The sequence below is a fragment of the Eublepharis macularius genome, chromosome 2 (genome assembly GCF_028583425.1).
Source record: "Eublepharis macularius isolate TG4126 chromosome 2, MPM_Emac_v1.0, whole genome shotgun sequence".
NCBI lineage: Eukaryota > Metazoa > Chordata > Lepidosauria > Squamata > Eublepharidae > Eublepharis > Eublepharis macularius.
Window position 1 is genome coordinate 5266216 of NC_072791.1, and position 25030 is coordinate 5291245.

General features: G+C 43.5%; 1 protein-coding gene across 1 annotated transcript in view; it reads left to right on the forward strand.

The window, feature by feature from the left end:
• The window catches only part of CDKL1 (cyclin dependent kinase like 1), a 40876-nt gene that overhangs the window by 7987 nt on the left and 7859 nt on the right, over window positions 1–25030 (forward strand). The window contains exons 3-8 of the mRNA XM_054972390.1: window positions 6644–6765; window positions 11881–11953; window positions 20066–20156; window positions 22143–22343; window positions 23681–23763; window positions 24483–24539. Coding sequence (XP_054828365.1) covers window positions 6644–6765; window positions 11881–11953; window positions 20066–20156; window positions 22143–22343; window positions 23681–23763; window positions 24483–24539 — 627 coding nt within the window. The remainder of the gene's footprint in view (window positions 1–6643; window positions 6766–11880; window positions 11954–20065; window positions 20157–22142; window positions 22344–23680; window positions 23764–24482; window positions 24540–25030) is intronic.

Consider the following 25030-nt stretch of genomic DNA (forward strand, 5'->3'; position numbering starts at 1 on the left):
TCCTTCATCTCTCGCCTTGGTCAATAGTAACAGATTGTTTGTTTGCGCTTTAGACAGCAGTGCAAGTTGGGCCACCGGGGCCTTGTCTCAGATCTAAGAAGGCTGCACTTTCATCAGTGAAAAATGAGATTCCTGATGAAACTTTTTTTCCCCCAGCCTTGTAAACACTTGAAGAACAAAGGCCCCAGGTAACGCACAGCCTCTGGTAGCAGGGATCGGAGAGGCAGGCAGCGTGTGGCAAGGAGATTAAAAAGGGAACTGTTGTTATCCCCTCTTTTTTTCTTTCTCTTGCTGTTGATGGTTTTGAAATGTGTGGAAAAACAAGTTGGGAAAATGTGTGTATGGGTGGGGGGGGGGCGGGCGGAAGTGTCTTACAAAGACATCAGGTCCCTCTGTCTCTCCGCTGATGTTTTTGTGCTGTTGTTAGAAAAGCTTTTAATCACCAAAAGTGACCTGGTTTCCAACAGTGCAAAAGTATGTCTCTGTGTGTGTCCAGAATAAAACCTGTAAAGAATCAAAGGAGTTCTGTGAGGGGTGGATAATCATGTGAGAGACAGGCTTGCATTGTAGAACAAATGTGCACAGTTGAAAGCAAACACAGCTGTTTTTCACAGAATTGTGTAGGCTTCATTTTAAACTTTTATTTTATCCTGCAATTCATATTCTGCCAGCCAGCTCACCTGTAGCCTCTCGGGGCAGTCGGGGGGCCTAACATTTCAGGTATAAGAGAGGTACAGAAAATTCCAGAAAAAGCATCTCAAACCTGAAGGGAGCCACCCACAACTTCAAAACTAGAGGCCTTTCTCCTAAACGCTGGTAGCAAAAATAAGTGAGTCTAAGAGCACTTTAAAGACATGCATGCGGTAGGTTCTCGCTTGGCAATCACCGAGGATCTGCTCCATGCATCTGATGAAGTCGGCTGTGCTAGAATGCAATCCAGTTTCTCTTCAAGTGGCTGCTAGACTCAGTTTCAAAAAATATATCTACTGGAAACCAGGGCTTGTTTTCTGGGAAGAGGTGGTGGAACTCAGTGGTAGAACTCAGGACCGCACAATGACGTCACTTTGGGTTAGCTGGAACAAGGGGGGAGTTTTTTAAAGTTTAAATCACCCTCGGCGAAAATGGTCACATGGCCAGTGGCTCCGCCCCTTGATCAGAGGGGAGTTTAGATTGCCCTCTATGCCGCAGCGGCACAGAGGGCAATCTAAACTCCTCTGGAGATCAGGGGGTGGGGCCACCGGCCATGTGACTATTTTCAAGAGGTGCCGGAACTCCGTTTCACTGCGTTCCCGCTGAAAAAAAGCCCTGCTGGAAACAATTATGCAAAGGTAACCAAAGCTGAGGGTCACCCCTGGCCGCTATTCTGGCTGCTTTGGCTTAGTCTTGAGAAATGTGGAAGAAAAACACCAGCATTTAGGAGAAAGGCCTCTAGTTTTGAAGGTGTGGGTGTCTCCCTTCAGGTTTGAGATGCTTTCTAGAAATTAACTATTGCTGGGAAAGAGCCAAAAACTGGAAGTTCGGTCCCTTCTATCAAGGCATGGCCTGTGTCCTCCAGACCCACAGGGTCAAAGATAGGAAGGGTGTGAATGTATAAAGGCGCTTGTGGGAACCGGCAGTTGCAGATTATAACGATTTAGGAACACTATCTGTGTTCTTGGCATTTCCCAGAGCAATGGAAGTTGATTCCAAAAAGATGAGGCTCTGCCCCAAGTAGCTTACAGCCACAGTCCAAATGAGCTTATATTGGTGGGGGAGCAAATACGAATAACAAGGGATGAAATAATAAACTAGTCCACACTTCAGATGGAATGAAAATTAAGCTGAGGGTGGCATGGAAAGGGGGGAAGAGAGGTGGCTTCCCACAGACATTTTGGATAGATCTCCAATGTGTAAATAGGCAGCAAAGAATACCTGAGGGAATACCTGAGTTCAGCTTATAAAGAAAGGGGTTTGAAACTGGAGGAAAATGAATGTGTGAAAAGGCTTTGCATAGTAGTTTTCCTTGCAATACAAAATAAGATTTCGCATTATGAAATAATCACATTATTTTTCTTACAAAATAACATTTCTCCCTGTATCTGATGAAGCGAGATTTGGCTCTCAAATCTTATACCCTGGAAATCTTAGAATCATAGAATCACAGCGTTGGAAGGAACCTCCAAGGTCATCTAGTCCAACCTCCTGCACAATGCAGGAAATTCACAACTACCTCCCCTCCCCCCCCACACACACACACCCAGTGACCCTTGCTCCATGCCCAGAAGATGGCAAAACACTGTCAGGATGTCTAACCAAACTGGCCTATGGAAAATTGCTTCCTGACTCCAAGGTGGCGATCGGCCTTGCCCTGGGCATGTAAGAAGGGGCCACAAGAACTAAGCACTGATGTGGCCCTTCCTGCCCTCCCTGCTCATCCCTGTTGAAATTCATTTTATTTGTTTTAGCCCAGTTTTCCAGTCTGTCAAGATCATCCTGTATCCTTACTCTGTCTTCGACCGTATTTGCCACCCCTCCCAATTTAGTATCATCTGCAAATTTAAGAAGTGTTCCCTCTATTCCTTCATCCAAATCATTTATAAAAATGTTGAACAGAAGAGGTCCCAGGACTGATCCTTGAGGAACTCCACTTGTCACTCTTATCCAAGAGGACGAGGAACCATTACCTAGCACTCTTTGAATGCTATCTGTCAACCAATTACAGATCCACCTAATAGTAATAGGATCCAAACCACATTTTACCAACTTGTCAACAAGGATATTATGTGGAACCTTATCAAAAGCCTTCCTGAAATCGAGATAAGCTATGTCTACAGCATTCCCCTGATCTAGCAAGGTAATAACTTTCTCAAAAAAAGAGAGAAGGTTAGTCTGACATGACTTCTTCTTGAGAAACCCATGCTGGCTCTTAGTAATCACAGCCATCCTTTCGAAATGCTCAAGGACTGACTGATGATTTGTTCTAAAACTTTTCCAGGTACAGACGTCAAGCTGATGGGTTTGTAGTGACTCTGATCCTCCGTTTTCCCCTTCTTGAAGATGGGGACAACATTTGCCTGCCTCCAATCTTTTGGCACCTCACCTGATCTCCAAGAAGTCTCAACAATAACGGACAGATGCTCAGAAATTACATCTGCACGTTCTTTTAGTACCCTTGAGTGCAATTCATCTGGCCCTGAGGATTTAGTTTCATTTAAAGAAACTAGGAGTTTATGTACTACCCCTATGCCAATATTCGGCTGTAACTCCCTTCCCCCATCATGTGGTCTGTTATTGCCACGTTGAGCACCGTTTCCCTCGCAGGAGAAGACTGAGGAAAAGTAGGAATTGAGCAGTTCTGCCCTCTGCTCATCATCTGTTACAATTTCACTTTCCTGTCCCTGTAAAGGGCCCACCACGTCCTTGCCCTTTTTCTTGCTTTGAACATCAGCAAAGAACCCATTATTGTTGTTTTTAGCATCTCTTGCTAGCCTAAGCTCATACTGAGTGTTAGCTTTTCTAACACGCTCCCTACAAGCATTGGTTATTTATTTAGATTCGTCTTTGGTTATCAAAAAGAGTCCAGTAGCACCTTTAAGACTAACCAACTTTATTGTAGCATAAGCTTTCGAGAATCACAGATCTCTTTGTCTGATACATCTGACGATGCAGCCTGCATCTGACGAAGAGAACTGTGATTCTCAAAAGCTTATGCTACAATAAAGTTGGAGTGATTCCGCACATGTTGGATAATGCACTTCCAGTCCTCTTTATAGATCATTTGGAATGGATTTTTTCATGTGCGGAACAAAAAATCCACCTCAAACAATTGATAAAGTGCATTGAAAGTGCATTATCCAACGTGTGCGGAATCAGCCTTGGTTAGTCTTAAAGGTGCTACTGGACTCTCTTTGATTTTGCTACTACAGACTAACACGGCTAACTCCTCTGGGTATCTGGTTATAAGGCTCTCCTTCCATTCCCTAAACAAGTCTTTTTTATTTCTCAATTTGTTAGAAAGCTGTTTATGGAGCCACCTTGGCTTCTTTAGGCTCCTCCCGTTTTTCCTTCTTATAGGAATCATTTGTGATCGTGCCTTTAATATTTCACCTACCACTCTTGAACTCCCTTCTCCTTAAGTATTTCTGACCATGGGATTCAACCCAGCATAACTTTCAGTTCCTTAAAATGTGCTTTCCTGAAGTCCAACCAATATATTTGACTGCGTATGGCGTTTCTCTTCCCCAAGACTGTAAATTCCAAAATTACATCGTCACTGCTACCCAGGGTGCCCGCTACCTTCACCTTGTCAGCCAGTTCTTCCTTGTTGGTGAGAATCAAGTCCAAGATAGCAGAACCCCTTGTTCCCCTCTCCGCTTTCTGAAAAATGAAGTTGTCAGCAAGACAAATCAGGAATATATTTGATCTTTCATTTTTAGCAGAGTTAGACTTCCAACAGATACCTGGGTAATTGAAATCTCCCATGACCACTGTGTCCTGTCTCTCTATGAACTCTGTATTTGTTGCAGGAGCATCTCTTCCAAGTCCTCTGCCTGGCTTGTGGGTCTATAGCAGACCCCCACCGTAATATCACTATTATTTCTTACTCCTTTTATTTTTACCCAGAGACTCTCAACTAAATTTCCATGCTCAGAGATATATGTATTTCCTCACAAGTATATACCTCCTTTACATATAATGCTACTCCTCCCCCCCTTCCTTATTTGTCTATCTTTCTCTTTTTTTTAATTTGAAAAGTATAATTTATAATTGAATCAATCAAAAATTAGAAATAATAATAATATATGATTTGTGACGTTACTTTACACATAGCTTACCAGTCCCTTAAACCACACCAAATAAAGCCAACAACCCTCCTCTACTGTACAAACCCGCCACCTTAATTTTTTAAAATAAGGACAAACACAGAAGTAATCACGTTTACTAATACATTAATGAGCAATCCTATCGATTACAATATTAATAATAAATATTACTACTGCCAAAATATTGATAATTAATTATTAATAGGAATTATTGTTATGACTAGAAGCTATATTGACAGTGGGTAGAAATGTAACTATGTCAAAATCTATTTTATAAATACAGAGAAATAATCGCACAGCAAGACTTCTTGGGAAGGTAGAGTTCCCTCCCTAAACCCAGACAAACCTTCTTCTATTTCCTCTTCAATAATATTTTGTCCCCTTTTTGTTATTTTTATGTTTATTTATTTTAATTTTAGATAAATAAAAGAATAATTATGAGATACTGAACAGAAGAGAAAAAAATAACCCCACCCCAATTGTCTCTCTTTTGAACAAGTTGTATCCCTCGGTCCTAGTATTCCAGTTACGAGAGTCATTCCACCAAGATTCAGTAATGCCTATTGTGTCGTAGTCCCCTGCCTGTATTAGGACTGTATCTTGTTAGTCGTTAAAGGGACACTGGATTCAAATCTCCCTCTTACAAACTGATACTATCCCAGTTGGTTTCTGTTGACTTTTTGCCACATATGCCAACTAAAATTAATTTCCAGCATGGGTAGTACAAAATCTTCTGCTTCTCTCAGCCTTCCAAGGAATCTGTGTGCCTGCCCTAATATTAGATGTTTGACTAGCTGCTTTTTTTGTATTTTTCTATTAGATGCTTCCATTTTTTGTTTCCAGCATGCTAGGGGTACAATCGGATAACAAGCCAGCCACACCCTTTACCCGCTCATGTCAACTAAGCATCCTTAGAGTGTAAGAGACCCACCCGAGCCCGTACAAAGTTGATATCTGAGCAGTTCCCCTGGAAAGCTCCTGCTGCCTTGAAGCTCAGCTGCAACTCATTCCCTTCTCCAAGGCTGCCTCCCAGCTGATTGACAGGCCGTTGGCCTTTAAAGGACTAGTCACAGCTGGCTAACAGGCATTGCCTTAAAAGCGTCACCCATGTTGCTGACTTGGCAAGTGGGCACCAAGGATGGCACCTGGACTCAATGAAGTTGGGGGCCCCTTGGTTCCCTGACCCAAAGATCCCACAGGAGGCAGAAAAGAGGCCCGAAATATGTTTTTTTCCCCTCCTTTTTTTGTTTTTTTTCTTAATGTGCAACCTGATGAAGAGTTCCAGAGAACTCAAAAGCCGTTCTGTGTAACTTACAAGGAGAGTAGCACGGAAAGAGACTAGAAAGAAGCAATAAGCAGTGAAAAGCTAACTATAAAATACATTGCATGTCCCAAATTATAAAACAATTTTTCTAGCAAAATTTTTTATATCAAAGTTCATTAACAAAGTACATAATCAACCATTTGAAAAGTGCTCCAATGTCTAAAGTGCAAAATATTTTGCACTTTAGACATTGGAGTACTTTTAAAATGGTTAAGTATGCACTTTATTCATTTTGATATACAGAATTTTGCTAGAAAAATTGGGCTACTTGTACAGTGATTTTCTTTGGAGGCTGGGCTGCCCATCAAGAGCATCTTCTTCCCTGACTGTCGGGGATTAGGAGATGTGTGCTTAGTGGAGGTTATGCTACTAGGATTGATAACTAAAACAAAACAACACAGCCAAAAACAGTCAAGAGAAATACTGTTTTCCCCCTGCCGGCCCCACTCATTTGAACACAGCCTGTGTGGTGGACGCAGGCCCCTGTTGACTTTGCCTTGTTTTTTCTGTTTTTCAGCAACTCAAACACCCCAATTTGGTCAACCTTTTGGAGGTTTTCCGGAGGAAACGAAAGCTTCACTTAGTCTTTGAATACTGCGATCACACTGTTCTCCACGAATTGGACAAGAACCCACGTGGGTAAGTTGCCAGTTCCTACAGCAGAGGGCCTTTCTGATGAGGTTTTCACTATAAAAGGTTCTCCATAGAAACACAAAGATGATCGCAAGTCGAGAGAGACCACAAGGGCCGTTCCTGGGGCAACGTGTTTCGTTGCTATGGAGTGCGGCAATGCTGCCTGAAAGGATGGGCTAAGTATCAGTACCTCACCAAGGAGATAACACGGTTAAGGTAGAACATTTGGAGTGATATTTGGTTAGCTTGATGGGAGGGGGAGAGAATCGCTCCTTAGAGGCCTCGGTGAATCTCTGGCATATGATAAGCCAGCGTGAGCCGGTATCTGAGGACAGAGTTTTCCCTGCCTGCTGCGGCAACTTTACAATGCTCAGGAAAACCTTCTAGTAATGTAGTAGAGAGTCCAGTAGCACCTTTAAGACTAACTAATTTTATTGTAGCATAAGCTTTCGAGAGCCACAGCTCTCTTTGTTAGATGCATCTGTAGCATATGCTTTTGAGAGTCACATCTCCCTTCATCAGATGCATCTGATGAAGAGAGCTGTGATTCTCGAAAGCTTATGCTACAATAAAGTTGGTTAGTCTTAAAGGTGCTACTATTTTGCAGCTAGAGACTAACAGGGCTAACTCCTCTGGTTCTAGTAATGTGGTTCTTGTGGAACTAAAGGATTCTTGAATTCATTTCAGAGCTGGAAAAGCCCGCCAAACAGAGTGTTGGACAAGGAGATGTGAAAACTGAGTACTAGTTCAGCCATTTTCTTTAGTGTAAAAATGGCACAATTACGCTGCAAGTTTCTCCTGGCAGTGAACTGCTGCCCACATAGTTGAGGATGGCACATAGCCTCTGTCCAGTAAGCAAAAATGAGAATGTGGGGGGGCATGACCCATGTAGCCTTTTTTTCTGGCACAGAGGCTCATCTCAGACAGTTGCACACCTCCTTCAGTGCAAGAACTTTTGGTGGGGGAGCTATCGTGATAGAACTGGAATATTTTAGAAGGGATCTCTCAGAAGTAAAAGCTGTTAAGAATATTTTTATTTTCTTTGGGGGATCTTTGTCTGAAGTTCGTAGAGTGCCGTGCTTTTATTTATTTTTGTTATTTATAGCTCGCTTTTCTCCAGGCAGATTACACGGTGTAATTCGGTACCATCAACAGCTGGGACATTCGATAAACAATACAATAGGGTATAGATTGCAGAAATTTGAAAAAACAGGAGAAATCGGATACGGAGCTCTATAGAGCCAGCGTGCGGAAATATTATCTGGGAGATCCAGGACTGCCCCCGTACTCAGCCATAAAGCCCCTGCATGGTTTCGTGCAAGTTGCGTGCCCTCAGATAAAATCTACCTCACAGGGCTTCATCTCTCCCTCTTCCCCCTTAGCAGTCTCTTATTTCCCCCAAAAGTCTTCCTTGCAGGGGTGTTTGCTTGTTTGTTTCATTGGACCCAAAGCCCAACATTGTGTAGGAATGGAGAGATTAGTAAACAACTAGTTACTTGGGGTGCTGTGGAATGACTAAGTATTGTCGGCATCCCTTTGAATGCCAGTGACAGGTGGGATGGGGCAAGGTGGTGGCCTTCGTGCTTTGCTTGTGGAGATGCCCACAAAGTGGTCTCCAACCAAGCCTCCCAAGCAATGCCAGGGGGAGGAGGGTGGCTCAGCTGGGTCCCAGTCATCAGTGGCATGGGAAGTGACTGGCATTGCAACTTGGGATGAGCCGCCTACAGCCAGGCCCAAACCAGGCAGCATCTTTGGCTTTAGGCCTCTGTGGTGGTGGGGTGTTCCTCGCCTGCCTGGGGGAAGCAGAATATCATTGTTGGCCACTTTGAGGAAAAAGGAGGCTGGACTGAGAGCTGAGGCCGAGAGCCAGTTTGGTGTAGTGTTTAAGAGCGGCAGGACTCTAATCTGGAGAGCCAGGCTGGATTTTCCACTTGAAGCCAGCTGGGAGACCTTGAGTCAATCACAGCTCTTCAGAGCTCTCTCAACCCCACCCACCTCACAGGGTGATTGTTGTAGGGATAATAATGACATACTTTGTAAACCACTCTGAGTCGGTGTTATTTTATTTGTTTGTTTGTTTAAATTTGTATTCCGCCCTCCAGCAGGCTCAGGGTGGATCACATTTATAGATATTAAAATTACAAGCACAATTTAAAACGTAATAAATACAATATAAATATTTAAAAACAAACACAAGCAGTTGAGTATACTGCCTGAAGAGCGGTATATACATTGGATGTTATTATGTTGTTGTTATGTTACGGGGTGGGCCAGCCTTGGTCAGAGCTCTGATATTAAAAATCGCATCTGTCCGGGTAGAGCCGAAGTTATGGAAATATTTTTATCCTGCTTTTCTTCCAGGAATGCATAGTAGTCATAGGTACAGTGGTCTACAGTCTAGATAACGGGCCCATATTTTATGGGATCGGCTGCAGAAGTGAACGAATGAACATTGCGAGAAGTACATGCTTTGCTGTTTTCCACACATCTGCAGGGAAAACAAGGCCCGGTGAGGGGTGGAGGGCGGATCGGCCTCTGCCAGACCGTTGTCAAGGGGTCTTGCTCCAGCATGTTGGCCAGCGGAGCTTGTAAACCTCCCTTGAAGGTCAACCGCTCATCCTTTTAAACAGCGGTTCACACAGAGAAGGAGCCAGGACGTCGCTAGCGGGCGGGGGAAGAGAATCCTCTTCTCTCGTATTATGGGATGTGGGTAAATCGGTTGAGTTTGCAGAGGACACTGATATCCCTGGTTCCCTCATTCCTGAGCCTGGGTTTACAGGTTAGTTTGCCGGCCTTATATGAGCTGAGGGGCCCGCAGAAGAGGAAGGGCTGGCTGAGAAAGCAAGGCTGCGGCTCTCAAATTGACACGGGAATGCCGTTTGCTGTGGAACAAGACCGCCACCGCCCCAGTGTGCCCCAAAGACTCACGGAAAGCGTGGCCACCAAGCACATGGCCTTACACTGCTGTGAGCCCCAATTGGACCACTGTTCACTGTTTTGTGTGTCCACAGAGGTCTGGAAAGAGGGGCCAATTACGTGTTCGGCACAATATGGAGGAACTGGCAGAAACGCAAGTGCAACGTAAAATGGGCACTTTGAAATAAGAAACAGAATCTGTTTGCTTCATTTATACCCTGCCTTGCTCTCCAGTGGAGTCCCAAAGCGGCTTATATCCCACTCTTATTTTATTCTCACAACAACCCTTTGAGGTAGATCAAGATGGGTAGCTGTGTTTGTCTGTAGCAGTAGAAAAGAGCACGAGCCCAGGAGCACCTATAAGGCGAACAAAATTTGTGGCAGGATATGAGCTTTCGTGAGCCACAGCTCACTTCTTCAGATATCGGTAGAAAAGAGCAAGAGTCCAGGAGCACCTATAAGACTAACAAAATTTGCAGTAGTGTATGAGCTTTCGTGAGCCACAGCTCACTTCTTCATATCTCTGATACTTCTTCAGGTATCTGAAGAAGTGAGCTATGGCTCACGAAAGCTCATACCATACCACAAATTTTGTTAGTCTTATAGGTGCAACTGGACTCTTGCTCCTGTGAGTTAGATTAGGCTGAATGTGTATGTGACTGGCCCAAGGTTATCCATCCAGCTTCCAGGGCAGAGTGAGGATTTGAATCTGGGTCTCCCATGTCCTTGTAAATTTAAGTACAGTGCTATAGTTTTGTGCAGCATGTGTGTGGTTCCTCTTGGAAATTGTATAAATATTTGTACCCCCAACTATCTTCCTCAAAGGAAGTCAAAGCACCAGGCATGAGTTTAGCATCTCATGACAGTCTTTCGGCTACGAGATTGTGACAGGCCGATGGTCACCCCAGGAAGGTTCCGGAGTGACTCCTCAGTCTGGGTTCATCAGCTCCAGTATGCTGGCTCCCTCAAAGCATGGTATCCTAACAATGTACATGGGGGGAAAAAACACCCAACAAAACAGAACATCCTGTTTCTAATTGTTTGCAATAGGATTTCCCCTAAAACATTCCATAAAATACCTTTATACTTCTAACTTTGGCCCCTGGGACTTCCACCATTTGTGGAACTGTTAAAAATGTAGCATGTGAAATAGTGCTAAGTGGTCAGGTGAATGTGGGTTTTCCCTGCTCAGACCCAAGGGTGTAGCCCCTTTGTCAGCAACCACTTCTCTGGGGCAACTCCTTGAGAGAAGGGGCATGTGGTGGTAGGCCTGGTCTCCACCTCTGAGCTGCTCAGGTGTAGTGCCTGCAGAAGGTGACCGTAATCTGTGAGTGACTTTTGGAAACTGGCACTTCTCAGAGGGCTGTATTCGGTCCCACGGGCTCCAGTTACTCCACATGATACAGCTTATGCTTTGAAAGAAGGTATGTTTCCTAGGTGTCCTGTGGCGGTCCTTCAAATGTTGTGCATGCTCTGAGCCTCAGACGGAGCTGTTTTGTCATCCGTCTTCTTGGCACAAGGGGACATGCTAGCAGGGCCTTTGTGGGCTTTCTGGCTCCCCCATTCTCCTCCCTTGAGCAAGGCACAACCTCCTGTAGGATGGCACTCCCTGAGAGACCAGGCTTTCTGTGTTACAACTGAGCTTCCAAAAAATTCTCCTGTTGGTTTGATGCTCAAGTGGAAGGGGAGAAACTTCTGTGCAAATACCAAGTGTCGTTGCTCATCTTTTCTAGCTTCTTAATGTTGCTCTGCTGATGTAACACTGGCTTTGAAACTTAAGTTCTAGTTTTTTCCCCGTCCATCAGTTTCCATACATGTGTTGTTTGTTTTCTTTATTTCGCCAGTATCCTGACTTTCTTTAGCATACTTGAGACCGCTTGCTAAAGCCGACTCTGATAATGGGATTCTACGTAAGGCCAAGCAGAAAACCAGTTGGGTGTCTGGAGGGTCAGGCAAGGGCTGACTTGGAGTCCTTCGTGAACCATGGAGCACCTTGGGTGGACTTGGACCAGTTACTTGCCTTCTACCTGCCAACCTCGTAGGGTTGCTGTGAGGAGGCGAGCGGGTAGTGGAGGAGGGTAGGCCAGCCCTGAGCTTCCTGGGAGAACGGTAGGATAAAAATGTGATAAACTGAAATAGAGACCCAAGGACGGGTGTCTCTCTTTACTGCAGAAAGTGGCTGAAATTTGTGTTTTTCTCCCCCAGGGTTCCTGAGCATCTTGTGAAGAGCATAATTTGGCAGACCCTCCAAGCAGTAAACTTCTGCCATAAACATAATGTAAGTCTTATTGTCTGTGCGCCGTAGATTTTCCCTTCCACTTCGTTGCTGTGGAGCAGCGCTTTCCTTTTTGCATCCGTTTGTCTGCCAAAGAACCCTTGCGGACATCGGAGGATTCTGGACTTGCTCAAGGGCCCATTGGGGTATACCTCCCCCTCCAGCAGTCTCTGGAGCAGTTTAGCAGCTGTTTCTGTAATGTCTGCAGATGTTTGTAGGTGAAGGAGGGAAAAAAACCCAAACAGTCAGCATTGTTGAAGCTCAAGGGGAGAAGGAAGACAGATGAAGTACGGATGTGATAGAAGTTTATGAAATTACTAGCAATACAGACCATTTTTTAAATAAAGGGCCCTAGAAAACCCGGGAACGTTGGGCTTCCCGCAGCAGCGACTCCCTCCGGAGGGGCCGGTGAACTTGCCCACCGTCCCATAGCAGTGGCTCCCTCCAGAGGGTGGGCGGGCTTGCCTGGCTGTCCCACGGCAGCGGCTCCTTCTGGAAGCCGCATTGGCCAGGACGCATTTTTTATCCTGGTGCTCCTGTGCAGGTGCCCAGGATAAAAGTGCATCATTGGGAACACGGTTTCCCTTTTATATAGATAGATGCCTGGCTTATAAAATTAAACAAAGTGGACAAAGAGAAGTTTTTATCCCTAAATACTAGGCCTCGGGGACACATGATGAGGCACAATAAATTCAGGACGGAGAAAAAGAAGAACTTCTCAACAAGTATTAAATCATGAAATGCATGCCCAGTGGATGTAGTGAAGGCCACGTCCAGAGCTGGCTTTCGAAGGAGATGGGACAGATTCTCGGAGGATAGAGCCTTCAGGGCTTACTAGCCCTGGGGACTAAAGGAACCAGAGGCAGTAAACCTTAGTGGTAAAAGGAACCACCCTTGGTGTCTGTGCTCTGTTTATCGGTCTTCCAAGGCTATGTGAGACAAGATGTCGGACTTAGAGGGCCGCTTCTGTTGTTGGTGGAGCCAGCATTCAGTCTGCGCACGTGTTCAGGTGCAAGACCACCTTGAGAAGCCAGGCTCACCCTGGACTTCCTGTTTGGGATCCATGGAGGTCTAATGCAGCTCCACTTGCGGAGCTGACCGGACTGCCGTTTTAACCGGCCGGCGGGGTGAAAATAGCCCGCGGCCGACTGCTCTCAGGCGGGGAGCAGGCAAAGAACGCTCAAGACCCTAGGGTGAGCTAGATCTCGGACGAGGGGGGGCTTTACACAACGAGTCTCCCCCCGATCCTTGAGGTCCCACCTTGCGACGGGTCGGCTATAATCTCTGCGGCAGTTTTGGGGCCAATTCGGCTGGCATAAGACCTACATACCCAAGCATCGATTGGGGGAAGAAGCTGAGAGGAGAACTTAAAATCGAAACAGCGATTACAACCCGAGAAAAGTGAAGAGAAGGTAAAGATCATTATCTTCTGAGACGGGACAGATTGATAAAAACAGAGAGGAAAAAAAGTAGATTTTTAAACTGCAACAGACTAGTGAAAAGGAGGGGAAGACTCGGCAGGAATCGAATTTAAAAAGAGACTAAGTTTAAAGAAGTTATTAAAGAAATGGGACTATTGTTTTGAATACCTGTGGCTTTGGAGCTGTGAGAAAAAGACACCATCGCGAGATCTGCTGTGGGAAGACGGGAGACAGGAAGTGCGTAATAACAATAGAGTGGCTGGAGAGAAGCGGCCCTTGCTGGAGGGCAGGAAGTAGGGAATCGCCATTTTTGAAAGGGGAAGGGTCGCGGCTTCAGCGGAAGAGGAAGTAGGCCATCTTGGATTACAAAATCATAGAGAAACCATAGAGAAAAGACGCCCGACATTTTGGACTCTTTAAAACTTAATTTCTATAAGAAGACCGGGACATTTAAAATAGAAAAACGTTAAATTTTACGCCACGGAGTTAAGGAAGAGAGCGGATTCGTGGGAGCGAGCTAAAGCAAGCCCCACGATGTCAAAAAAAGAGTGGCAATCGGCAATAGAAAACCTGGATAAAAACCTGGACAAAAAACTTTTAGATATGATTAAAGAACTTAAGGACACGAAATTGGAGCTGATAAAAGAGGTTAAAGAGGTTACACAGACAGTAAAATCGGAGCTGTCAGAAGTGAAAAAAGGTATGGAAACAATACGAAATGAATTACAAGGAACGCAGCAGAGAGTTAAAACAGTAGAAGACGCGATGGAGAATTTAGCAGACACGCAACAAACAGAGATGAGATTGGTGAAGGGGAGAATGTCAGTTGCAGAAACTAAACATATGGAGAAGCAGCTACGTTTTCGTGGCTTGCCAGAAGTGGAAGGAAAGTCAGCGCAAGAACAGATGACTGAGGTGTTGGCTGAGTACCTGGGGAAGGAGGAGGAGGAAGTTGTGGCTATCCTAGATGTGGCATACCGTGTGAATTCGAGAATAGCAACCCAGAGGAAACTACCAAGAGATGTGATTGTGCAGTTTACAACACGAAATATGAAAGAGAGGATTGTGACAAAACAGTTTCAAGATCCATTGGAGATTGATGGCAAGACGATTATTATAATGAAGGAACTGCCCAGATCAGTGTTACTGGACCGGAAAAAATATAAAGTGCTAATTCAGATTTTGAAGGACATGAAAATCAGGTACAGATGGGAGTTACCGGAAGGAGTGTCCTTTGAGTTTGGAGGGGCCAAAAAACGCATCAGATCTGAGCGAGAGATGGAGCGATTTATTAAGGACAATGAAAAAGACTTACCAACAAGATCATGAGTATGGAGTGTAAAGTATTATCTTGGAATGTAAATGGACTAAACTCACCGAATAAGAGGAAAAATACTTTTCACTGGCTACTAAAACAAAAATGTGACATTGTTTGTTTGCAAGAGACCCATATCAGAAAGCAGGATGTAAAATATTTAAAATCTGGAAAATTGGGCAAAGAATATGTAGCGGCCTCCAACAAGAAAAAAAGAGGAGTGGTGTTGTACATAAAAGAGGAGCTACAGCCAAAATTTGTTATGAGAGATGTGGAAGCTAGATTTGTAGCAGTGGAATGTATTTGGAATTTAAAGAGAGTGTTGGTAGTCGGACTTTATGCACCTAACGGTGCAAAAGAAAGCTTCTTTGAGGATTTAAGGAAGCATTTAGACGATCTTGCATACGACCAGATAATTCTTGCTGGAGACTTCAATGGAGTGACAGACTTGGAACTAGACAAAAAGACTACAACGGCACAAAAGAAAAGAGGACTATTACCAAAGCTTTTTTTTGAGTTGATTCAACAAGAGACTCTTGAAGATGTATGGAGGAGAGAATATCCTAAAAGCAGACAGTTTACCTTTTATTCTGCAAGGCATTCTATATTATCAAGAATTGATATGATCTGGGCCTCAAAAGACTTAGCATTATGGACTAAGGAGGTAGAAATAATGCCTATGGTAGGCTCAGATCACAACCCAATTATGTGGAAATTTGGAAAAAAGAGAAAAAGGAAAGCATGGAGAATAAATGAGGACTTGTTACAGGAAAGAGAGAATATGGAAATACTGAGAAGAGAGACAAAGTTTTTTATACAATACAACGTGAATAAAGAAGTACCAACCAATAAAGTTTGGGATGCTTACAAGGCGGTTGTAAGGGGCATACTAATGGACTTAAATGGTAGAGCAAGAAAGAAGAAAGAGGAGAAAAGACAAGAGATTGAGGAGAAAATAAAAGCCAAAGAAATACAGCTAAAAAAGAGACCAGGGAAAAAGAAGGTATACCAGGAAATTAAAATACTTCAAGAACAGCTAACAGCAATGAGCAATAAAGAATTGGAGTGGAATCTCAAAAGACTGAATCAAAAAGCGTTTGAGGGTGCTAATAAACCTGGGAAGTACCTGGCATGGCAATTGAAGAAGAAAAGGGAAAAGAAGATAATAAATAAAATTTGCGAAGATAACAAAACGTATTTGGAGCAGGCTACCATTAGTAGAGCCTTTTATAAATTTTACGCTAAGCTGTATAATAAAAAAGAAGTAAACAAAGAATCAATAGCGTCATATTTGGAGAAAACCAAACTTCCAGAAATCTCGGAAGCTTGGAGAAATAAGTTGAATAGTGAAGTAACTGACGAGGAAATAAGTAAGGCAATACAATTTGCAAATCTAGGAAAGGCGCCAGGGCCAGATGGACTTACAGCTAAATTCTATAAGACAATGGCTAATGAACTGGCACCATTCCTAAAAGAGGTGATGAATGGGGTTTTAAGGGATCAAAGGATTCCAGAAACTTGGAGTGAAGCGAATATATCATTGATCCCAAAAGAGGGCCAAGACCTGACTAATGTGAAAAATTATAGACCTATATCGCTACTCAACAATGACTACAAAATTTTTGCGAAGATATTGGCGGAGAGATTGAAGGGGTGGCTCTCGGAAGTCATAGAGGAGGAACAAGCAGGCTTTTTGCCAGACAGACAAATAAGAGACAACTTAAGGACAGTGATCAATGCTATTGAATATTATGACAAGCGTTGTGACAAAGAGGTTGGTTTCTTCTTTGTTGACGCTGAAAAAGCGTTTGACAATTTAAACTGGGACTTTATGTTTGCCACTATGGAAAAGCTACAATTGGGAGAAAGATTCATCAGAGCAATTAAGGAAATTTATAGAGACCAGACTGCAGCAATTGTGGTGAATGATGAATTGACCAAGAAATTGACGATAAGTAAAGGAACAAGACAAGGTTGCCCGTTATCTCCATTGTTGTTCATTTTAGTATTGGAGATTCTGATGATACAAATACGTCAAGATGATGAAATTCGTGGAATAAAAATAAAGGACTATTCATACAAGGTCAGAGCATTTGCGGATGACATAATGTTAATTGTAGAGGACCCATTGGAGAACATGCCAAGAGTGATAGATAAGATCAAGGAGTTTGGAGACTTGGCAGGTTTCTTCATTAACAAAAAGAAGTCAAAGATATTATGCAAAAATATGACTAAGCAGAAACAACAATTGTTAATGGAAACAACGGATTGTGAAGTAACAAGTAAAGTGAAATATTTGGGAGTCGAATTAACTGCAAAGAACATAGATCTATTCAAAAACAATTATGAAAAACTATGGACTCAGATAGAGAGAGACTTGATTAAATGGAATAGATTGAATTTGTCATGGTTGGGCAGGATTGCAGCAGTTAAGATGAATGTGTTACCAAGAGTAATGTTTTTGCTACAGACAATACCAATCATCAGAGACTCCAAACAATTTGAAAAATGGCAGAGGAAAATATCAGATTTTGTTTGGGCAGGCAAGAAGCCTCGAGTGAAAGTGAAAGTTTTACAAGATGCAAAGGAAAGAGGTGGAATGCAACTGCCCAATCTGAGACTTTATTATGATGCAATCTGCCTAGTTTGGTTGAAAGAATGGATGACATTAAAGAACAAGAAACTATTAGCCCTAGAGGGATATAAAAAAATATTTGGATGGCACGCATATTTATGGCATGACAAAGTAAAGGTCAACTCGATGTTCCTGCATCACTTTGTTCGGAGAAGTCTATACATAATCTGGAAGAAGTACAGAATTTATCTACAAGAAGGAACCCCTTTGTGGGTGGTTCCATATGAGGTGATAGACCCGAGAGCTGTTGATAATGAACAACAATGTTTAACGTATAAAGAAATAACTAAAACTGAAGCATCCAAACTTAGAATAAAGACACAAGAGGAACTATCACCTAACTACGATTGGTTCCAGTATAGACAGATCAGAGACTTATATAATTCGGACTCTGTAAAGGGAGGTATACGAATAGAGAATTCGGAACTAGAGCAGACCCTTCTTAAAGAAGATAAGAAAAGAATATCCAAGGTATACCAAGTACTGTTGAAGTGGTATACCGAGGATGAGATAGTTAAAACACAAATGGTGAAATGGGCTATAAACTTTAATAAAGAAATAACAATGGAGGCATGGGAATACTTGTGGAAAACTACAATGAAGACAACGACATGTATTAATATCAAAGAGAACATTTATAAAATGATCTATCGTTGGTACATGACACCAAAGAAGATTGCGCTAGGGAATTCGAATACTTCTAATAAATGCTGGAAATGTAAGAAGCATGAGGGCTCCCTCTATCATATGTGGTGGTCGTGTGAGGTAGCCAGGCAGTACTGGGGGGAAATAATAAGAGAAATGAGTGAAATTTTACAATTTCAAATTAATAAGAACCCAGAACTCCTGCTACTGAACTTGGGAATGGAGGGAATTCCAGCCCAACACAGGACGTTGATATTTTATATGACAGCAGCAGCTAGACTTTTGTATGCGCAAAAATGGAAAGTACAAGAAGTGCCAACTATTGAAGATTGGACTTACAAATTGCTGTATATGGCTGAAATGGACAAGATGACAAGAAAATTGAGAGATCTGGACTCAGGGCAGTTCAACACAGACTGGGAGAAGCTGAAACAATACCTGGAGAAGAAATGGGAGGTGGGAGGAAAACTGTGGCAGTTTGAGAGCTACTGAAGTATTGAAGTAGAGGGGGGAGACTTTACCGGGGGGAGAAGAGATAAATGTGAATTAATAAGCAGTCAGATTAATAGATTGACATATATATAGATATATATAGGTTAACAAACAGAACATAGAGAAAATAATTAATTATAAGGACTAAATATAAGGAGCGATTAACTAACAATATTTTCTTTTTTTTTCTGACAAGTTTTGTACCAAACTGAATGTCTGAAGATATAGATGGGTCAAATTGATTGACTACGTGAGGAGAGATATATAGAACTATTATAAAAAGATAGAATGAGTAATATATAGAGAGAATAAGTCAAATTGTTTGATATAAACGAATGTATGATCTATATGGTTTATGATATATAGAAATACCTGAAATTGAAAAATTGGGATAAATTGTTTATCTAAGATGGAAACAAAGGCTTACAGTTTGGGCATATAATGTTAAAAATAGTTAAGGATGTACTGCTTAGAATAATGGAGAATATATATTTGTTTTAGATAGAGGAAGCTAATAAAAGTAAGGGAAAGGGGACAAAGGGTTGGAAAGCTGTTGGAAGTCAACAAAAAGGGGGGGGAAGGGAGGGGGTTAGAGATGAAAAAATTGGGGAAAATTGAATGTAAATGTGGAAATAATGGATTCTAACCCAATAAAAAATTTTCAAAAAAAAAAAAAAGAGAAGCCAGGCTCACCCTGATGACGAAGCACTGGGCAGGAACTGCTGTCAAGAGTGTTTTTCCTGTTACTTGTTGAGAGAGAACGTGCCATGAAGAGCTGTATCCCGCTCTAACTTAAGAGTTCAACATAATCAATGGATTCCAAAGGAAAAACACTGGCGCTAAAATGCTCCGCTTCCCTTGAATGTTGGTGTGGCCCATGGAGAGATCCTGGTATTTGGCCCTGGGAGTTAAAACCTCTCCTTAGTAGCCAAGGAGCTTTGGCAAACTCCTGGTCTTTGGCTTCCTCCACCTTACCTCCTTATATGTGCTCATAGCCAGGGTGACTGCAGTGCAATGGTTTTAAATCACTTAAAAGTTCAATAGAAAACCAAAGTAAGATTTATTTAGGAAAGCCTCACCTAGAAATTAGGCATATTTCCCCCCCCACCCCACCCCCAAGGGAAATAGCATTCCAACTTGGCCTAGATATTGGCCTGTTTTTTTGTTGTGGTTGGTTTTAACAGGTTTTTAAGATGTATTTTTATTATGTATTACATATGTTTTAATTGGTTAGCTGTCTTGGTGGCCCTTACGAGGGCAGAAAGGCAGGGTATAAATTTTGTTAAATGAATAAAATAAAAAATAAAATAAAAATGCATCTGACGAAGAGAGCTGTGGTTCTTGAAAGCTTACGCTACAGTAAAGTTGGTTAGTCTTAAAGGTGCTACTGGACTCTTTACTATTTTGTGACTACAAATTAACACAGCTGACTCCTCTGGATCCATATGTATAGAAAGAAAATTTGCTGGTTACTTAGATACAACTTTTCTACTTTTCTGTTTTAAAAAAATTGCCACGGGGCCCAGATCCAATGTGTAGGGTGTCCCTGATTTAAATAAAAGAATTTGTTTGCTTGTGCCAATGATGTCCCTCTTTTTTGTGCCTAGTGCATACACAGAGACGTCAAGCCGGAGAACATCCTGATAACGAAGCACTTTGTCATTAAACTCTGCGATTTTGGATTTGCTCGGATCCTAAGTAAGTTCTGGGGTTGTCTGTGTTGTGTAGGCTAAAAATTATCCGGTGGTTGTGACCTAAATATTGTGACATCCAGGAAAATGGCATTGGACAGTGTTTGTGCCTGCCTTGCCTCCGTTGTGTGGTTTCTGTGGATTTCTGCACTTCATGCTGTCTAAAGTTCTTCTTTGAATATCCACAGATCTTGTAGTAGAAGGGTGAGATGTGTGACATCCTTGCATAACAACCAATACCTATTTATTTATTTACATACCAAAATTTATACCCTCCCTTTCTGTCTTCACAAGGGCTAACAGATTAAAAACATACATAATAAAAACATGTCTTAAAAACTTTTAATGCAAGTAGTCTAGTATCTTGATAAAGAGGAGACTTGTAGCACCTTAAAAGATTTTTATTCTAAGATAAACTTTCCAGGAATTGGAAGGGTGCATCTGATGAAGCAGCCGCAAATCCTCCAAAATTGATGGTTAGAGCTCTGTTTTCCACCTTTCCCTTAAATTAATTTTTCAAATCCTGAGGAACCCTTACTAACGAAAACGTTTACAGGCCAGAGACAAGTTCTTGGCAGGGAGCAGCAATTTATTTGTAAAGAGCCGCTATGTATCTACATGTCAGCTTATATAACCTTATTAACTATGATATTTCAAGGGATTTTTGGAATTGTTCACAGTATTTCAACATTTGTATTTATTTGTTCCACGATTCCTCACAGAAGCCTTGGTAATGTCCTGCAAAACCGCAGGGTTCCATGGAGCTCTGGTTGGGAAACGCTGGGCTAGTCTGTAAGATGCCACTACGGATTTAGTTTTTGCTGCAGCAGGCTCACACAGTTGCCCTCTGTTGATACTTCTATGTGATTTAATTAAGTGTTGCAAATAAAATAAAAAGAGATCCTTCTGGTGGAAGTAAAGCTAAGTGCCAGTTGTTTATTGGTCACCTCGGCGCCTTGCCTGGCACTCTTTTTAGCAGATCTCCAGTAGCTGTTTTTTTTTTTTTCCATTCTGGTTTTCAAAAATGTCCTTCGGGTTTTTCCCTTTCATTTGAGTTCATTTACATTCCTTCCTGTGGGGAAGAGCAACCCCTTTTTTTTTCTGCTTGCCCGCCTATCTGTGTGGCTCCTTGTAGCCATGTGGTGTCCGATTAGCCAGCCAAGCGGTGTGGGGGAATTCCTCTCTGGGGAGCTGTGCCTTAGTATGCACTGGATAAGTAGCTCTCGCCTGCCCTTCTAGTCTTCAGGATGTTCTGAGATGCAACTTCTGGGCGAAAGGTCCAAGACAGGAGATAGTTTCACCCACCTGTTGGCAAACTGGTTAGTGACCCTCCTGCCTTCCGGGCCACAGCACTAGAAGCACCCAGAGGCCCAGCCTGCAGCCCAGAGAGGAGGAAGAAGAAAGAAGGGTTTGCTTTTCCTGGGTGGTTTTTGTAACTTAAATGGATGAAAAGAAACAAAGTCTTTTTTTTTTTTTTGGTCAGTTGTTTGGAAACACAAACACATTCCTAAGTGGGAGCAGGTTTGTTTCTTGCAGTGCCGTTGGGTAGAATACAGCCTATGCATTTTGCTTTCCTGCGTCGTCAGTGAAAAGGGCTAGAGACTGCTGTGATCCTAAAGGTGACCGTAATTGTCAGGTAGATTCATGTGAGAGCGGGTGGTCCTTAAGATACGCAGGTTCCAGCCCACCTAAGGATTTAAAGGTCAGTATCAGCACCTTTAATTGGGCTCAGAGACCGGGCAGATTGGAAGCCATGCAGATGGAACAAAGCTGGAGTGGTATGGTCCCTCCGATCGCTCCAGATACCATTCTTGCTGCGGCGTCCTGTACCAGTTGTAGTTTCTGGACACTCTTCAAAGGCAGCCCCGCGTAGAGTACATTGCAGTAATCTAATCGAGATGTTACAGTGGCGGCAAGTCCTGCCTGTAGTTGCTGGGTTTGCATTTCTAATTTCCCCTTCTGTTTTTGTGTTCCCTTCCTAACTTCTGCTTAGCCGGGCCCAGCGACTATTACACGGATTACGTGGCTACCAGATGGTACCGTTCTCCAGAGCTCCTTGTGGGGGACACCCAGTACGGCCCACCCGTGGATGTCTGGGCCATCGGCTGTGTCTTTGCTGAGCTGCTGTCAGGCATCCCTCTGTGGCCTGGGAAATCTGACGTGGATCAACTTTACCTGATTAGAAGGACGCTGGGTGAGTTTGCCTGTCAAAAGGACCCGTCAGAAACACTAGGGAAAGTGGGCCACAAGCTCTTATCTGAACCGGATGTGTTGTGAATCTTGAAGATGCTCTTCTCCCCCAGATAATATACACTTAGGCCATTTCCACACGGACTCATTTCTGTATTTAAAATCTTATAATTTTTTATATGCCAGTAAAGGCTTGCTTGCTTGCTTGCATTTCCACATGGCCAAAGCCTCTGGAAGATCGCGCGAAACTCACGGAACGAAACGTCTTCCTAGCATGATTTCCTGGCATGATCCCATTGAATGGCGCGATTTCTGATGTCATCGGGCCATTAAAGGGGATCGTGATGGGAAATCGTGCTAGGGAGACGCTTCGTTCCGTGAGTTTCGCGCGATCTTACGGGTGCATTTGAAAACGGCCTTAATCTGTTGGGAATGTCTCTGATACAACTCTCATTGCAAGAAATAGATCCCGTGAAGTGGTGGGCTGTGTAACTGCCGGTGTAGCCAAAGGTGAGGGATTGTAACCTACCTGTGTGTCTCTTGCTCAGCTCTCAGCAGCGCTTTCTTGTGTTGCAAGCAGGACTTCGAGTCCAGTGGCCCTTTAGAGACCAACAGGAGTTTCAGAGTGTAAGCTTTCGAAAGTCGGAGCTCCCTTCTTCAGACACAAGAATTCCTTCTCTGATGCGAAGGACACTCTTACTTTAGAAGAAAGTTTCTGGCACTGATAGAAGGTCCCTGAACACACATGAAGCTGCCTGACGCTGACCGTTGACCCATCAAGGCCAGAATTGCCTATTCAGACTGGCAGCATCTCTCTGGGGTCTCGGGCAGAGGTCTTTCACATCACCTACTGCCCGGTCCTTTTAACTGGAAACGCTGGGGGAGTTCCCTGCCGTATGCAGCGCTCTGGCTGCCAGTTGCCAGGCCCAGGCTGTGAGCTTCCACTGGGGCCTGGGCGTCTGGAGTTTCGCCCTCAACACAGGCCTGTCCAAAGGTCACATGGGCATTGGTGGGTCTTTGACCCCTTGTGTGTGGTAAGACAGTTTTTGTGTCGCACGGAAAATCCTGCAAACAGCATTTTGAGAGTAAAATGCCCTACGTTAGGAGCTGTCGCTTGCAGGGCAAAATTGTTCTAGTCAAAAGTAATGATTTTAAATCTGAGAAACTGGCAGTGGGGATGAAGGCCCCGTTGAAACAGGTGCCGGCACTCGTGCAGAGACCCACCGTTCTTCCCTCCCCATGCAGAGCAGCCCTCCCCCATGGAAAGACTCTCCCCAGTATTCCCACCGGCAGTGACGGTGTTGACTTTGACGGAGCCTTTCCTTTCCTTCTTGTTCACAGGGGATCTCATTCCCAGGCACCAGCAAGTCTTCAGCACCAACCAGTTCTTCAGTGGGGTGCGGATTCCAGATCCAGAAAGCATGGTGAGCGGCCCCTGCCTAGCCGCAGTGCCCCATCTGCACAAAGGGGCACTGCCATCTGGCTCTGGCTGTTTGGTGTCTCCTTGGGAGGGAGCGCTGGATGATACTGCTTTGGCTCCAGTCTGGTTGCCTTGGCAAAGGGAATGTGCAGAGATTTGGGTCCCGTTGCTTGGTAGCTGGGGGCCAGCTGATGGAAATGGCTAGTGCCCAAACAGGCAAGCTGGCCTGTCGTCATATTGGGGAGGGCCACTCGCAGCTAGGAATGAGTCATGCCTCGGCAACAACATGTAAGCTTCAGAGGTGAAGAGGCAAGGATATGGCTGCTGTCACCTCCACTAGCTGATTTTGAGCCAATGCGGCAGGGACAGACCGATCCGCTCAGTTTGCTTCTTGCCTGGGTTAACTTTCCAATTCATCTCTGTTCTCAAAGACAATTGGAGATGTGAAGTCATGGGTAACTAGGAGATGTGAACAGAAAGGAATATTGGGGGTGGGGCGGGAGGGGAGAAGCGGCGCTAATGGAAAGCAGGCAGAACACGGCAGGCCACCCAAGTCAAAATCCAAACCTATAAAAACTGCAAAACTGTAAGGTCAAGCTTGGCTGTCTCATTCTGCCCTGGGTAACTGCGCTTCTAAAAACACATCTACTTCCATTATTGTTTTTTGTTTTGATTGGCTAAAATGAATTAAATCCTTGCTGTATTAATATTTTCTATCCTTAGGAGCCGTTAGAAGTGAAATTCCCAACCATTTCCTACTCGGCCCTGGGTCTTATGAAGGTGAGTGAAACCCATCCGATTGTGATCCTTATATTTGCACTGAAATGGGTACAGTTCATCATATAAACTGGAAATAATAAGGCTTCAAAGGGAACAATTTGATTAGAACACATTCCAAAATAACTGTCAGAGGGTCCAACCTTTGATATGGCTCATTACCTTATTCCTAAATAGTAAAGAGTCCAGTAGCACCTTTAAGACTAACCAACTTTATTGCAGCATAAGTTTTCGAGAACCACAGCTCTCTTCGTCAGATGCAAGAGAGCTGTGGTTCTCGAAAGCTTATGCTACAGTAAAGTTGATTAGTCTTAAAGGTGCTACTGGACTGTACTATTTTGCAACTACAGACTAACATGGCTAACTCCTCTGGATCTACCTTATTCCTATTTTGTTTTCCCTCCCAAATCCTACTTCAATTTGTAAAGGTTAACCATGTAAACCTTATTCTGAATTCTTTCAATCTCATTCTCAGTTTAAAGGGCCTTTTAGGC